This window comes from Miniopterus natalensis, chromosome 10 (assembly GCF_054644295.1).
Source record: "Miniopterus natalensis isolate mMinNat1 chromosome 10, mMinNat1.hap1, whole genome shotgun sequence".
Lineage (NCBI taxonomy): Eukaryota > Metazoa > Chordata > Mammalia > Chiroptera > Miniopteridae > Miniopterus > Miniopterus natalensis.
In genome coordinates this window covers 7,239,760-7,254,659 of record NC_142090.1, presented here as the reverse complement: position 1 = coordinate 7,254,659, position 14,900 = coordinate 7,239,760, and the positions used below count along the sequence as shown (strand labels likewise).

Sequence of the window (14,900 nt, the reverse complement as noted above, 5' to 3'; positions counted from 1 at the left end):
AGAGGTATTTTAAGCTTGTATAAACAAATGAACACAGACACCTTTTTCTTTGTCGTACAATTGGCAGTCTATTAGGCACATGTCCTCCACCTGGCAAAATATCTCGACATGTCCCTAATTAAGAGGTCCCTCTTTTTCTGTTTCCTTTTTCAATGGCTCCAGATTTTTCTACGATATGAATGTGACATTGTTCACTCTACTGTTCTCCTGCTGATAAATATTTTAGTTGTTTTCAATCTACTGCTTTTACAGCCGGTGATACATTTAATCACCAAATAATACGTCATGTTCCCGTGTCAGATGACCTGAATGACAGTTCCTTAGAAGAAGACTCCCTAGGCCAAAGGGTATGAACATTTGTAACTTTGAAAGACATCATGAAATCACCCACTGTGCTGGTTATTTCATTTTACACTACCTATTTTCCCATGATTTGTTATAAAGCGTTTTTATATTTGCCAATTTAATAAGTGGAAATGGTATCACAATGTAGTTTTAATTTGCATTAACCTCTTTATGAGTAAAGGTTAGAGTATTCTATATATGTTCTTATCTTTTGCCCATTTTTTTTTTCTTACTGGGTTGTTATACTTCTTATTGATTCGTAGAAGCTCTTTATATGTTGGTAAAATCAACCTTTTATGACATGGGTTGCACATATGTTCTTCAGTTTGTCATTTGTCTATTTTGTTTCAGGTGGTATCCATACTAATTTTTAATTTTATTTTATTGTTTAAAAAATTCTTTAATATGTTTTTATTGATTTTCAGAGAGAAAGAGGAAGGGAGAGGGAGAGAAAAAAAAATCCATGAGAAGAGAAACATTGATCGGCTGCCTCTTGCACACCCCCTACTGGGGATCAAGCCCACAGCCTTGGCATGTGCCCTGACTCAAAATCGAACTCGTGACCTCAACCAACCGAGTCACACCGGCCAGGGCCATATTGATTTTTTTTAAATTTGTAATTAAGTCAGGTTTATCAATCTTTTCTTTTTTGACTTCCATTTTTATGTCTCACTAAGAAAGATCTTATCTATTCCTATATACATCCTTTCATTCCTTATGTTAATTTTGTTTAATTTTTACATTTAAATCTTTCACCCATTTGAAATTTATCCTGAGGTCAGATAAGCCGTAATGGATTGAACTTAAATATTTTTTCTAGATTGCTGCTGAGTTACCTCACCATTTGTGGAATAATACATTTTCCCCCAAATGACAGTACTGGAGTGTTTTAATTATAGCTTTATAATCTTTTTTACAGGTAGAGTTCCTCATCATTACTGCTCCTTCTCAGAATTGTGTTCCCTCTTTTTTGCTTGCTTACATTTATTTGCATGTGAAAATTTTAATCAGTTTGTCTAGCTAGAAAAAAAAAAAACTTGCTATAATCTACGTATAATTTTAAATGGATAAATTTAGGGGAGAATTGATATTTTGAATTGTTGAGTTCACCTTTCCATCTGTTCATCTTTTTTGTGTGTTTCTCAGGAGCATTTTGAGCTTTTCTCTGTGTGATTCTTGAACTTTACTCCTTAAGTTTATTCCTAGTAATGTTTTACTTCTTTGTTGTTGCTCTGTAAACAGAATCCTTTTTCCTCCGTTATGCTTGCTAGTTGGATTTTTTTTTTTTTTTTTTTTTTGGTTATGTAAAGACTTTTGACTCCTGAATATAGATTTTGCACCCAGCCATATTACTTAGTTATCTCACTGTCTTTTAGTTTATTTTCTTGAGTTTTCCAGATATGCAATCATATTATTTGAAATTAAGATTAATTTTGTCTATTCCCTCTTTCTAATATTTTATACCTGCACTTTTTTTTCTTGTCTAGTTGCATTGGCTAATGTGCCAGAAGTTTTAATTAAATTACTCAGACTTAGAGGGGAGGTATAGCAATTTCAATGGAAGGACTATCATTACAAGATACACAATCTGTGATCCACCCCTTCACCAGGAGCCCAGGCAGCTGCAAAACTCTGAGAAGAGGGCCTGAGAAAGATAGTAGTCTGGAAAAGGGAAGCCCTGTGTAAACTCTAGGCAAAGGGGCAAAAATCCCTTAACCAGCCACCTTGCCTCTGGAGAGGGCAAAGGTTGATACTAATGTGTTTGCTGACCTCTTTTGGTAAATCTGAAATTAGCCAAAAGATGGCAGATTTGATAATTTTTCCCAAGAAGTCCCTGGGTTTTCCTAGGCTGCCTGTCTGAAAAGATTTTTCAATATTCTGAAAGTTATTTTTAAATTCCACACTTTCCTTTAGTCTCCCTGCCTCTTTTTTTTTCCTTCTGTCCCTTTTATAAAACTTTCAAATCTTTATCCCTCCCTGCCTTTCCTCCCTCAGAGTTTTGGCTGTTCCCACATCTTTGTATCCGCAACGATCGTCCTGACTGACTTTATTTCTGAGCTCCAAGCTCACACATTCCCTGCAGTAAGACTGTTGGGAAGCCAATGGCTGCCTTTGCTGGAGCAATTTCCATGGTCTCTGGGGAGGGTGAAGAAATGAATGGAAAGTCCGGGAGCAGTAACCGTGGGTGCTACTTCTACTTCAGGAAACTCAGCAAGGAAGGAAAGGTAAGAGTGGTTGGTAACTTCATGGTTAAGCAAGAATTAGGAAAATTTATTCATCCACTCACTCATTCATTTATTGTTTAGAATGTGCTGTGAACATGCAAATACGCCTGTCATTCTCTAATGGCAGGGAGTGCAGCGAATGGGCAGCCCAGCTGCTCTGCACTGAAATCCTACCCTTGTCTGCACTGGGGCCATGCCTCCCACGGGCTGCTCCCAGCTGATGGCTGTGGGTGGCAGGACACAAAGGTGGGTCTGTTCCAGGGGATCTGGGCAGCTCAGATGGCTCGATGGCCTTGCTGAACTTTATTAAGTCCGAGCTGCTGTATAAGATTCTTCTCACCACAGGCATTTTCCCTAAAACACTTCTTGGAGTGCCTCTTGGAGGACACGGAGTGGACCAGCCTTGAGCATGTTTGGAAGACAAGAGCAGGGGTGGAGGAAGGATATTTTACTTCCCATATTCTCTCACACAGAGACCTTTCCAAACTTTCTAGTTTCTGTCTGTCTGCCAGCCACATGTCCCTCTGTCTCATCACAGTTTTCGCCTCAAGAGATTCATTCTCTTGGTATGAGCCTTGACCTTGTCCCAACTCTGGACTTCCCATCTAGCTTTCGACCTAAGTAAACCAGAGACAAAATCCGTGGACTCCAAGGTGGACAGCTGTCATATTGTCCTACAGTTGTGTTTCTGTTGTGGAAAAGTTGCTCGTTTTCTGATTCCCCATATAACAGCATATCGAAATGGACATTTTCATTGCCATAGAATTTCAAAGGCCAAAGCTCGGGAAATAGGTGTTAAGTACCACAAATTCTGAAGGACGCAACTCTGCAAGACTTATTAAAAATGGAATGATAGTCCATTGACCTTTATTTCACCTCCATCCAGGCTATAAAGACTAGTTACTAGAGAAAAGAAATTCATACGGGTAGAGTTCTACAGTCCCCCTCTCCCCAACGTCCTAGGCAAGCAAAAGCATCTCCAAGACAAAACCCGCACAGAGATCAGAGAGGCAGGAGCAGTCTGTTACTTATCCCACTCCCGGGTTGGATGCAAAACCCCAGGGACTCATCCTGCTGTCACTGGAAAAGCAGCATGGTGACAGAATTCTAGGGAGAAATGAACAACCATCCTGGGAGTTTGAGAGAGCAGGGAGAGCTCTTGCCTGGTCAAAGATGGGTGTGATAGTAAGACTGCGCTCCTGTCACTGATACGGCAAAAGATGCCAAGTGGAAACCATGGAAGGTATGGGCCATCTTGAAGGTTCCCAGTCCAAGGGGACTCTCTTCTTAGATGAAGAGGCTCTAGCCCATCAAGAGGCTGTAAGAATGAATAAGCAGTGTAGGAATTGGAGGAAGATCGCTAAGCAACGTGACATGCACATGACCTTTTAGGATATCTAAAGGACCCACAAATGTGCCCAATGAGAAACATACCGTTTAGAGCCTGACCCCACCAAGGGCATCAGCAGCTTAGGAAAGGAGAAACAGCTCCAGAGTATAAAAGGACATCAGCCCCTTTCCCCCCACCCATCCCTACCCTTTCTTGACACCAGAGACTCAAGGCAGAGATGGAGGGTGGAGTAGATCAGCAAGGAAGAGCGAAAGAGCAAACCATTCCTGCTTTCCACCTGCAAGTCTCCAAGTTGCTGATCAGACATGACCGGGAGAGAAGAAACTCTTTAAATGAGATGCAACATGGAAGGTCTAATATAAACTGGTACGCACAGTTCAGCACCTGATACTAGGTCTTCATGAATAATATGAAGCTGTTTTTATAAGCAAAGTGACTGGGAAGAGACAGGATCTGCCCTAAATGTCACACAGGGGAAAGAAAGGGAGGAGAGATCTGATGGAGCATATCAGAAGCAAAGGTTGACAGAAAATAAAGCCATTTCCTCTTTCTATCCCATTACATTTAGCTCGTTGAATAAATTGGCTATGTACACTTTGAAATATCCTTACATAAAAAAGCGTGGATCGAAAGGCCCAGCCTAGCCAAGTTCATGGAAGAGCTGCCAGGGCCCTTTAGGGGAGCCCTGTAACTCATTCATAGTTCATGCCATTCTCCTTCTGGGGCAAGGATCTTCCAGAACCTGGGCCTCTGATTTTGAGGACAAATCAGACTCATATCCCCCACAGGCCACTCTCTTCTGTACAACCACTCTTACGGGGCTCATACAAGGAGTAGGCAAATTCCCTCTTCTCTTAATCTCAAGAAGCATTCCTTGTGATTGGCTTTGGATACTACAAGACCAACCGTCTTCATTCTGGTCTGGCCAATGCTGTGCACCTTCAGGAAGAGGAAAAGCATGCTGTTCTACTTAATCATCACCTACAGTTTTAAATATTAGCTACTTACAATAAATTAATGGTTGTTTGGAAACCAAAGAGCTGGGATTTTGCAAGGAAGCACCCCATTAGTGTCCAAATCAGAAGAGCAAGATTTGGTGCAACATCGAGTCCTGTCGAATGCTTTTTAATGGAGCCAAACCCTGAGGCCGGCAAAGGGGAGAACAAGGGAACACACATTTTACAGCTTAGTTAATTTTAGGACAGTAGAGAGGAAGTAAATCGCATCTCGTCTCCTAGTTTGCTTTAGAGCTCCCCAATTTGAGAACAAGTACTAATTAGCTGAAAGGAAAGCTCAGCTGCGACTTAGCTAAAAATGGGATCGCTTGCAAAAATGTACTGCAAAACCCAGTGTGGGGGGCCTGATTCACTTTGCATGTGAAAACCGGACTCAACCTGACAAAACAACATGTGGGGAAAGAGTTTTGGAGCGTTTTGAAAATTTTAAGGCATTTGGTTAGAGAAATGACCAGCTTAGCAGGCCCACAACCTATCCAGAAATAAAATCCACACTGGCACTGTTGGCTCAGGCTCTTCTGATGAGAGTGTCCCCACCAACATTAATGTCATTGGCTAAGGGTTGATCTAATGACCAAGAAAAGGGTCTGGGAATAAGAACAATATTTTTCATAAAAGAAAGGGAAGAGAAACAAGCTGTGGGTAATTTGAAAGCTTTGGGGAGAGTTTTGAGCAAGCATATAAGCTTTAAAGAAAATTTAAGCAATCATTTGAAAGCCTCACATTAGTAGTTATTCAAAACTATTCAGATGACTGAATGGTGAGTTAACACATTTTATTTTGAAAATCCGCTATACTTCTGATTGAATTGTAAAATTGTATTGGAGCAAGCAAGGTAGTTTTGACTTTGATGTTGAAGTTAATTAGCCTCTTGTGACTTTCTGCATTAGTCAAAAAAACAAAATTTCTTATAATGTTGGAGACTCTACCACTTGATGTTAACATTCCTTTCTTTAAAAGATTTTTTTTTTATTGATTTTTTTTTTTAAGATAGAGAGGAAGGGAGTGGGAGGAGAGAGCTAGAGAAAGATCGATGTGAGAGCAAAGCATCTATCAGATGCCTCCCACACGTCCCCCACTGGGGATTGAACCCACAACCCGGGCATGTGCCCTGACCTGGAATTGAACTGGCAACCTTTTGGTGAACAGGATGACACCCAACCAACTGAGCCACACCAGCCAGAGCAAGGTTAACCTTTGTTAATCATACATGTGGATTATATACTCTGGAAAGTTATAGAAGATGCTGGAGAGAGAGCTAAGGAGGAGGAAGTGGGCGGCTGGGTGGGAGGCAGGCTGCTTTCCACTTGTACTTTTTGTTTCCATTTGGTTTTCACTCGCTCCTACACTTTTGTGCTTTTTGAAATTAATATCAAATGCAACGTGAAAATGAAATTTTACATGCAAGTGGTTCAGAGAAAAGCAATGTGCTGCAGTGGAAAGAAGAAGATCTGGAATTAGAGACCTGAAATTAAATCTTGGCCTCTGAGCACTGATGAGAGCGCGGGGCAGTTTTTCGGTGTTTCCAGATCTCCTTTCTCCTTAATCTTAACACGAGTCAGAACATTTTGTGTGCGTGGCATGGCGAAGATGAGGCAGGCAAAGCCTATGACAGACCTGCCCCATGGCGTGGATGCCACACACTGTGGTTATATTATGAATGACATTCAATATATCCAGTGAAAATAATTTAATGTGTACCATTCAAAATCCCCACACAGACAATAAACGTGTTTATAATAAACCGAGGGAAGTATGTATCTGTGAACTTGGTTTTCCCAGACATAACAGTCTGGGGTTTACAGTTCTAACCATTTCATTGACCTTTGCCCCCAGTTCCTCAGCTCTTCGGGAGGGAGTCAATATCGTATTGAGCCCCCTTTAGTTATTCTGATTTCTTAAGGCCATACTTCAATCTGGCTTTTAACAAGGTGTTCAGTTGTGTTTTCCTGTTCATGGAAACAAGCTCTGTTATTCTTCTCAGGTACTGAGTCTCTCTCTGTTCATGGATCTCCCGCGAACAATTTTTGAAAATCCACTTTGCTTCAGAATTGTATGCTGTTTTCAAAAAAGATGGTCTCCCCAATTTTCTAACTTTTTTTTTAACTCCTTTCCCCACTCCTGAAAATGAGCAGATGCTCTGGTTCTGTGTTTTCCTTTTGACTTCATTCCTGGACCATGACTTGTTTTTGCAGGTTGGCCTGAGAGGTCCCTGGTATCCCCGCTGCACAGTCAGAGCCACCACTAGGTGGGGCTGTACACATGCTTCTGAGAAGGTGCACACCCGTGAGACTTGGAAATAGTGGTCTCTGGAGGTTCGTTCTGGCTCTTTCTTTGGAGGGTAGGCAGTAACAATAATGGTTTGTTAACATTGACTATCTCATAAAAATGAGATAAACATAATGAAGATACCTATAATAAAGCAGGAACTATCTCAAGCAAAAAGTGGCTCATCTCTCCTCTGGTCCTGATAGTAAACTGCAGTCAGATTCTAGGGAAGTAGCCAGACTCAGCCTAATCATTAGCCCTCCCTCAAGTTCACTCAGGGCAGAGGTTCCACACCAGGAGAGGCAAGCCAAGAAGTTCAAAGGCTTCTGCTACTGCCCCGCACCCTACAACTAAGGCAGGGGTATCCCTTAGAGAGGTGGCACCACATCCCCACCCCTGGCTCCAGGGACCTGGCTCAGATAGTTTGCCCAGAGGGAGAACCAGCTCTGAAGGGACAGTGTGGGGACATTCTCAAAAAACGATGGAGGTTTTGGTGGTAAGCAAAGGAGGAGGCTGGTGACTTCATGAGAGGTACAAGGCAAACTACAGACCAGTTAGTTTAAAAGAAAGAACCGGAGAAAGAGGGAGCTAAGAAATGACTGGTGGCATCAGAATAAACCGCAAACTCTGAGCTCAAAAAATACCTCTGTAAAGACGTCCAAACTTAATTAGGTCAGAACGGTGTGATCGGGGAAAGAGACGGTAAAAGAGAGCCTTGTCACAAATTACTGTCGCTTCAGGGTGACTGTGTGCATGCCTAAGACTGTGGCCCTTGAGGAGTGAATTAGTAAACTTAAAGACAGGTCAATAGGAATTTGCAACCCAAAGAACAGAGAGAGAAAAATGAATAAAAATGAACAGAACCTCAGAGAAATATGGGACCCCATTAAGAGCACCAACGCACATGTAAGGAGAAACCAGAGGAAGAGAGAGACACGAAGGGGTACAAAAAATATTCAAAGAAATGACAGTTGAAAACGTTCCAAATTTGATTTAAAAAATTAATTTACGCATCCAAGAAGATCAGTACATTTCAAATAAGATTCACGCAGGCATCCATACACAAACACATAGTAAACAGTAAACAGTAAAATGCTGAGAGGCAAAGCAACAAGAAAAAACCACTTCTCATGTACAAGGCAGCTTCAATAAGAGCTGACTTCTCATCAAATACAATTAAGACCAGAAGGCAGTGAAGTAATAGAATAAAAGCGCTAAAAGAAAAAACATGGTCAATCAACAATCCTATTTCTGGCAAAACTATCTTTCAGAAAATGAAGACAAAAGGCTCCACAGGTTAAACCCAAACCCAGAACTTGCTGCTAGCAGAAAACTTACAAGAAATACCAAAGGAAGTTCTTTCAACTGAATGCAAGTGACCCCAGGTAGTAATTAGAATCCACACACATAAAAATAAAGCATGACAAAGGTAAATCTGTAATTATAATAGATTGTATAAATGCATATTTTTTTCTCCTGCTATCTCTTAACTTACTTTGAAAGCATCTGTATAAAACAATAAATATATAATTGCATCACACATAGGGATAAATATATAAGTGGATAACACATAGGGATGTGACATATTTGTCAATAACAGTGCAAAAGAGATAGGTAGGAATAAAGCTGTTTTGGAGTAAGACAATCACACCAAACAGCCTCTTGAATCTGAGAACTAAATGAAGAGAAACAGAAAGGGTAAATAAGTTTAATATAACAAGTACTATAAAAATATATATGTATACATATATATTATATATATTCTTCATTCTTCTCCCAGCCTCTTTCAAAATTATATAGTGTAATAACTGTAACAATGTATTTGAGTTTCTAGCTATATAGATATAATATGTGTAATAATAGCAGTAAAGTGGGGAGGACTCAGAGCTATATAGGAGCAATGTTCTATATCTAACTGGCATCATTAGGTATAAATCTGAAGTCAATTCTAAATGAAGATGTATATGGTAAGCCCTAGAGCATCCACTAAAAAAAAAAAAAAAAGTGAAAAAAAAAAATCAATGAAGGATTTAAAATGTTATATTAGAAAATATTCACTAATGCAAAAGTAATATAGCTATAATTAATATGTTAAACGATGTAGTGGAAAGGTGGACAACATGCATAAACCAGAGAGGAATTTCAGCAAAGAAATAAAAACCGTAAGAAAGAATCAAATAAAAATATTATAAATGGAAAAAATATTGTATGAGAGATGAAGAATTCCTTTCATGGCTCATCAGTAGACCCAATACAGCTGAAGAAAGAGTCAACAAACTTGAAAACTGGCCATAGTATAGGCACAGTTCGTGTTTACTAATTTTAGTACAACCTAATTATTTGGGCCATAATATTTTATATTCCCTTCAGAAATAAATAAAATCTCCTCTTCTCTTGCATTCATGCCAACACTTAGTATTCCCAGAGTTTTACTTCTTTCTACTCTGATGAATGTGATATTGTTGATGGCTGAGTAATCTTTGGCAAGTCACTTAAACTCTCTGAGCCTCTCTTTCCTTTTCTGTTAAATGAACATAATACAACTTACCTCACAGGTTATTGCCAGGATTGAATAAAAATAAAGAGAAATTACAAGATACTTAAATATACAGTCAATAATTGTCCCCTTCCATCTATATGCTCCCAAAGGATTTAGCCAAGTTTTTTTATATGCAGTAGGTAGGTATTCAATACATAAAAGCCAATCAAATAATATAAAAGTTATGTTCAGTGTCTACTGAAAAAATTTGCTCATGTTCAAGGAACAAAATAACAGAGAAGTTAAAAATCAAACTTTGGAGTCAAAGGGATCTGAGCCAAATTGTATTCTGTTCAGTTTTGAGAATTATTATCAATATTAATAAGACATGGGGATATTTTAATTAGGCACAAGGAAAATAAATATATGTGGTGGTATACAGAAGGCATAGAAGTTTTAATTACATACCACTCCCTTCTTCTTTCTTGTCTTCTAATAAGAAACATTAGTATAAAACAGAAAATTTAACATTTTAGCTTTCATGATATACACTGATACTTATGCCTCATTAAATATAGATATAGAGAAATACCTGTTGGAAATAAAACAGAAAAAGTGTCTTATCAGAGATATGTTCTGCATATTACCTGGGTAAGCATTTTACTTTTACCAACTAATTTTTACAGAGAAACTATTAAAATTTTTCTTCTAGAAGTAGTATTGTCTCTAGTTTTGTTTTTGTTATTATTATGACCATATAACACAGTGTATGCTAACAGAGGCCGATGTTTAAATTAAGTAAAGATTGCAACACATTCAATCTGACATGCCTCAAATTATACATAAGACTTATTTTTTACAGCATGCTAATTACATGTAACTAAAGAGTTTAGATAAAAGCCTATAATTAGTATTTGTTTTTAAATATCTGATTATATATGTCTGTGCTCAGTTGTGAGGAGTAGAGAAAAAAATAAAGAAGTTATTAATGCTTCATGTGTGTATATAGTAGAGGGTGTGTGCGTGTGTGAGGATTTTGTTTTATTTTTGTATAGGAGACACCTGCAGCTGGGGAAACTAGAGCCCCCAATGGACAGACATATCTGTCTACCAGCACCCAGTGTGAAGATTAAGTGAGCATTCTGGTTGAGTATAAGCTTGGATTGCAGGGCAGGGGCAAAGTGATAGTGTTATTAACTGAATGTTTGTGTCCCGCTTCAAAGTCCGTATGTTGAAGCCCTGAACCCCAGTGCAGCGGTATTTGGTGATGAAACCTCTAAGAAAGTAATTAAGGTTAAATGAGGTCATAAGAGTGGGGCTCTGATTGGATAAGATTGGTGTCCCTATAAGAAAAAATACCAGAGCTGGATCTCTCTCCCAATATGCACACACCAAGGAAAGGTCACAAGAGAACATAGAGAGAAGGTGGTCACCTACAAGCCACAAAGAGAGCCCTCACAAGAAACTGAATTGGCCAGAACCTTGATCTTGAACTTCCCAGACTTCAGGACTGTGATAAATAAATTTTTGTTGTTTAACCAACCCAGTCTATGGGGTTTTGTTATGGCAGCCCAAGCAGACTAATACAGATAGTAACCTTCCTTCGTTGAGAATCAAAGACCAAATAGAAACATCTGGGCTTTGACACAAGCGATGTTTGATGGCCCATTGGTAGACCCTTGGCCTGAGTCTTCCTTCTGCTCATATCCTAAACTCAGCTAAAGGAATTTCCTACTCTCCTTAGATTTATCTGAGAAATACAACTAGGGCATTCAGAGGGGTGGTTTGGAACACTGCATCACTGGAGGTACAGGAGAGGAATGGAAATGTTGATGAAGGAGGAGAGGGGGGACAGGAATGTGTTAGGAGTGGGAGATCAGAGCCTTGACTCATGGTGAAATGAGGGGAAGGGGGGAAAAAAAAGAGAGAAATGTGAGAACTGGAGAACAAAGGGAGAGAGGAAAAAAGAACAGGAAAGTTGTTGGACGGGCAAAGGGCAAGAAAGTCAGGGAGATGAGAGGCATGGGTAATGACATGTTGAAGAACCAAAGAAACGATATACGAGGGCAGTGAGCCTCTCTCCTTTGGGCCTATCTCCATACATGCCACAAAGAGGAAGGGTGTCAGCAATATGCTGAAGTGTAACAAATGGAACCCCACCCCCATTCTTATTCCCAAATATTTTCTTCTTTATAGCACCAAGATTTTCAGGATGAGAAGCATTCCAATCTCCACATCACTACTCTAGACTGGTGCTGTGGCAAAGGGTATAAAACACTATATTTACTTGGCAGCAGCAATGGGGCCAGGATGATAAAATACACAACCATGGGGATATTCAAAATGCATATGGCCATCTTGTCGAGAAACTGCATAAAAATATAGGACAAGACCTAGCAGCCGTTGATGAAGAACGAAGTGAGTCTCTCTCCCTTTGTACCCTGATTATGCCATCTTTCATCTCACTTCCCTCCTCGCTTCCTACCTCCCCCAGGTAACCTATTTGCAGAAATGAATTATAAGCAAATTAATTGGGCTAATAGAACTCTCCACAAAGGTATGTATATGCTTTCTCTAGTTCCTCCCACACCACAAGGAGTTCATCAGTGGAAGAAAGGAGAAACTGAGGTTACAAGATTCTAGTGGGCTGAGCGTGTGTCTCATTGTTGCCTGTCTTGTCTGCTTCTATGACATGGTCAGGAGTGGCGCACAATGTTTGATTTTTGTAACGATGATAATGTTACTAGAGGACTTAGATTTTCCTAAGTTAACTAAATAATCCACAGTAGGGATCATACCACCTAAAACTGACTAAGAGTTAATCCTTAACAAGTTGACAGCAGCCTTTCACACTATCTCTAAGGGCCTCTTTGACTTTGTCATTCCGGAGGGTGAAGATGAAAGGGTTCAGGAAAGGGGTCACCACAGAGATCAGCAGGGAAACTATCTTGTTGTACTCGGCCGCCTGGGTCTGATTGGGCTTCACGTAGAGGAAGAGGCAGGTGCCATAGCCCAGCACCACAAAGGTGAAGTGGGAGGCACACGTGGAGAAGGCTTTCCTCCGGCCAGAGGCCGAGGGGATCTTGAGGATGGTGGAGATGATGCAGGTGTAAGAGACAACTGTGGGGATCAGAGAACCGACGATAATGAAAACGGCCATTAAAAAAAGAATAAACTCCGTGAAAAGGCTGTCATCACAGGCTAGTTTGAGCAGCTGCCCTCGGTCACAATAAAAATGGTCTATCAGGTTTGATTTGCAGAAGGTGAGCTGAAACGTGGCATAGACCGGCCAGATTTCAGAAAGGAACCCAAACAGCCACGACACAACTACCACCCAGAGGCAGGTGTGGCTGTTCATAATGACGTGGTACCTCAGCGGGTGACAGACAGCCACGTAACGGTCCACGGCCATCGCTCCCAGCAATGCAAACTCTGTGGTCCCCACAGCAAGGTACAGGAAGAGCTGGGCGACACATCCAGCCAGAGATATTCTCTGCACCCCAGGGAGCAGCAAGCCCCAGAGCATGACAGGGATGATGATGGATGTGGTCAGGATCTCCAAGGCGGAGAGGTGACCGAGGAAGAAGTACATGGGGGACCGCAGACGTTTATCAACACAGACAATCGCGATGATGACCGTGTTTCCCATTAATGTCACTGAGTAGAGGAAGATGAAGGTAGCAAACAGGAGATGGTGCAGCTCCTCGGACCCAGGGAAGCCAAGGAGACAGAATTCAGCGGCATTGGAGTGATTGCTCACCATTCAGTCCTTGTTTCTGCTCCTTGTGAAACACAGAAATCAAAAGAGAGGCAACACTGCTCCACACGATCCTGCTCACAGGAGAAGGAAGACAGGTGAGGGTGAGAAACTGATGACCAGGGGAGCTGCTTGTCCTGCTACGCTCTGCACAGACAGGCCTAAATTCAAAAACAGGCCTCTTCAACCTAGCTCAAGGCTCGCTGTCGGGAACGGGTGAAGACAGCTTCTTCTCTGCTGGCGTGAGAAACCCTTGTCTTTCCCCCACTGGATGTGTCTTCTCCAGGAAACAGAGGCTATGACATTCTAAACTGTTGGGTTTCGAAGCTGAGTCAGTCAGCCCCTAAGGGTGCTGGGACTGTCCCATGTCCTCTTAGGTCAACTGTATCAGACGATATGATGGCATTCCATGTGATGTTCAAGGCAAGGAACCTTGAAGCCCAGGCCTCATCCACACTGGTACTACGTGGATCCACCCTGGGGCAGCAGAAAAGAGACAGGGGGTCCAAGAAAACATCTCTGCTTTTCCCCACAGAGGTCTTATAACCTCCATTTTACAGAGCGACAAGATCTCCAAGTGGGAACTCGGGAGCTTGGGATAATTTCCCAGAGCTGATTCATTCTCCTCTTGTTCCATTTTCTTTCCAAAGCCTTGGGAGGGAGGAGAGATGGCACCTGGCACTGACAAAAATAGATCTCTACCCCTCACTTCATCCAGCCCGTTACTCAAATGTCACCTCCTCAGAGGACTCTTTCCAATTCCCCTGCCCAAAATAGGAAGGAATGAACAACCCTGGACTCTAGTTTTCCTCATAGCACTTATTCCCTGATATTATGTTATATATTTAAATTGTTTAGTTCATCCCTTCACTTCATGTGAAACAAATGCAGCAGTGAACAGAACAAAGATCTCTGCCCTGTGGAGCCTCTGTCCAGGTAAGGGGTAAAGGGTACGCCATACACAAAATAAGTAAGTAAAAGTTATATATAAGATGTTAGCTTATGGATCATGCCATAGGAAAAATACGGAAATTTTATTTTTCTTTATTTATTCTTCATCTATGACATTAAGGGCAAAGACATATCATATATATACATGTATATATATATATATATATATACATGTATATATGTGTAATGTTCTTGAGCCAAGTAAGCAGTGCTGAAATTTTCTTGTAGATGGTGGCTATATGGACATATGATATATGACTGAATAGGTCTTGGTCCTGGCCAAGGCTAACTAGGCCATATCCCCTCGATCCCTCTTTCCTTGGCCCCCCTTCCTGCCTCACATCACATTTTCCCTTCCTCCCTTCCTAATGCAACCTCCCCAACATCACTGTGGCTCTTTCACTGATGGGCAAGCATGCGTCAAGGACAGAACTGTTGGAAGAGCTCAGCGGCCAGCTTTTCCACAATCTCTGCATGACCAGCATGAGATGAAGAAAGATGAGAGAGA

At 41.0% G+C, this 14,900-nt stretch overlaps 1 protein-coding gene across 1 annotated transcript; it reads right to left on the bottom strand.

Moving 5' to 3' along the window:
* Nucleotides 1-12,502: 12,502 nt before the first annotated feature.
* LOC107523813 (olfactory receptor 9A4-like) lies at nt 12,503-13,447 on the bottom strand. The gene has a single exon (XM_016195502.2). The coding sequence runs from the start codon at nt 13,445-13,447 to the stop codon at nt 12,503-12,505; it is 945 nt and encodes a 314-aa protein (XP_016050988.2).
* Between the last annotated feature and the right edge of the window lie 1,453 nt (nt 13,448-14,900).